The following is a 2,343-nucleotide window of genomic DNA, read 5'->3' on the forward strand; positions in this document are numbered from 1 at the left end:
CTTGTGTGGGTTCTGATGTGATAAGCCAAATGATGACTATGTTTGAAACTCATCCCACATGTTGGACAAGAATATGGCCTCTCACCTGTGTGAATTCTTAAATGAACATTCAGATTTGATGTATGCTTGAATGTTTTCCCACGTGTCACAAGAATACGGCCTCTCCCCCGTGTGGTTTCTCAGATGTATTTTCAATACAGACCTAAACCTAAAGGTTTTTCCACAGATGTCACATTTGAAGGACTTTTTACCTGTGTGAGCGTCACAGTGAGTCTTTGAAATATGAGAGCTGACTATCCGTTTTCTGTGACATCTCTTCATCCTTGTGTGGGTTCTGATGTGATAAGCCAAATGATGACTATGTTTGAAACTCATCCCACATGTTGGACAAGAATATGGCCTCTCACCTGTGTGAATTCTTAAATGAGTGTTCAAACTTGATGTCTGCTTGAATTTTTTCCCACAGATGTTGCAAGAGTGTGGTCGATACTCTGTGTGGCTTCTCAGATGTTTATTCAGTGCAGACCTAAACCTAAAAGCTTTTCCACAGGTGCCACACTTTACAGTTTTTTTTACCTGTGTGAGTGTCACAGTCAGTCTCTGACATAGGAGAGTTGTCTACACTGTTACTGTGACTTGTGTCTTTGTGACGTCTCCTCTTTGGCTTTGGCTCTGCATTACTAGCTTATCCTGAGTCTCCATGCTGGCTTCCTTCCTGATCCTGGCTCTCAGCTACAGCAGAGCTGTGACAGAGACTGCTGGTCACTGGTTGGTTCTGCTTCACTGTGGTCACTTTCCTCATAAGTAGGAGTCAACATAAAGGGATCGGTCTCCTGCTTCAGTCCAAGCTGTTCTCCCTCCTGACTGCTGCAGAGTTCCTCCTGTTCCTCTTTAATCTGTGGAGGCTCTGGGTCCTCTTGGTCCAGACTGGAGTCCCTCTCCTGGTTCCAGAGCTGCTGGTCAGCCAGAACCTCTTCCTCCTCCTCCTGACAGACATGTTGCTGTTGGAGCTCTGGAGGGACAAAGGGGCACAAGGAGCAGCAATGACAGGATTACAAAGTGTTTAACGGTGTGCGACTTGTTCTATTGACAGTCCAATTCTCAGTGGTTTGTCATCACTGCCTTTGTCCAAGCTTGTAACACTTACAATTGCTAAGTCACTGACACTGTCATACTGACTTGTACCACAGCTGATTATCATACGCTGTACTGTACATTTGGTGTATATGTGCTGTGCCATTTAATCTCATGACATCACTCCACATATACCTGCTGACTACTGCAGTGTTGCTGCATGATAAGATATCCCCTCAGTGTATATCGTTTTAATGCAAGGACAGAGACAGTGATCTCTGTCCTTGCATTAACATGACATATGTAGAATGATCTTCAAGTCAGAATAAAATCTGTCTGTACTTCTAATATAGTGATTCTGTGGACATGAAGACAAAGGTCATCAATCAGATCCTCAGCACCAAAACATCAACTTACATTAATGCATCAATTTATAAAGAAACCCATGTGAAGCTGTAGAAAGTGACCACACGCCACAGGTTCCCAGTGTAGGCAGGGTGTTCTTGTTGGCGTATGCTCCATTCTTCTCTTCTAGACATGCTGCTAATTCATAGGCCTGAAAAGGTCCAGTTTTGTTTAATCACTCCACAGAACAGAACCCCAAAACGTCTATGGCTTACCGATATGATTTTGAGTATAGTGGAGCCGACGTTTCTTGTGCTTTTGGGTCAGTAGTGGCGTACGTCTTGGAGTTGTGGCATGGAAGCCTCCAGCGTTTAGGCTGTGATCTCTTCTCTTAACATTTTCGACAATTCTTGTGACTTGGCCACGATTCTAACATGCAGTCAAACGTGATGCTCAACAAACCCCAGAGCCAGTTCAGGTATTAGATGTATTCTGTCTCAAGCTAGTTGCACCAGGTGAGCTTGAGACAACACCTGATCTGCAAATGTGTGTTCTTATGAGGGATTCTGTTCAGGAGGTGGAATAATTTCGAGACTGCAGAAGTCATTAAAAGTTGCATTTTGTGTTGAGTTTGGATAAACCACTTGTTGCATTAGTTGTGTTGAGCTATTTCAGTTCGTGTTTGATTTGTTTATTGCACACAGGTGAAAGTTTGTAAATTGTGCCAATACATATGATTTGCAGTGGGGGTTGATTAAGTTCGACTACAACTGTACATACGATAGGCTATGTTCATGTGCTAGTTATATTTACACACTTGTGCTGGTCAGCAACTATCAAACAGAAAAATCATACCAGAAACTAAACTAAACTAGTGTTAATAGGACCGTCCAGGTCTGACAGACCTGTCCTGCGGAGCCTTAT

At 43.2% G+C, this 2,343-nt stretch overlaps 1 protein-coding gene across 1 annotated transcript; it reads right to left on the bottom strand.

Moving 5' to 3' along the window:
* Positions 1 to 5: 5 nt before the first annotated feature.
* LOC109953214 (zinc finger protein 586-like) lies at positions 6 to 702 on the bottom strand (the record flags this gene model as incomplete). Its single annotated transcript, XM_020588641.1, is given in 3 exon segments — positions 6 to 141; positions 143 to 618; positions 682 to 702. Coding segments are annotated over 3 exon segments (633 nt in total), but the record flags the coding sequence as incomplete, so codon positions are not given.
* Positions 703 to 2,343: the final 1,641 nt, after the last annotated feature.

The sequence above is a fragment of the Monopterus albus genome, unplaced genomic scaffold (genome assembly GCF_001952655.1).
Source record: "Monopterus albus unplaced genomic scaffold, M_albus_1.0 scaffold580.1, whole genome shotgun sequence".
Taxonomy (NCBI): Eukaryota; Metazoa; Chordata; class Actinopteri; order Synbranchiformes; family Synbranchidae; genus Monopterus; species Monopterus albus.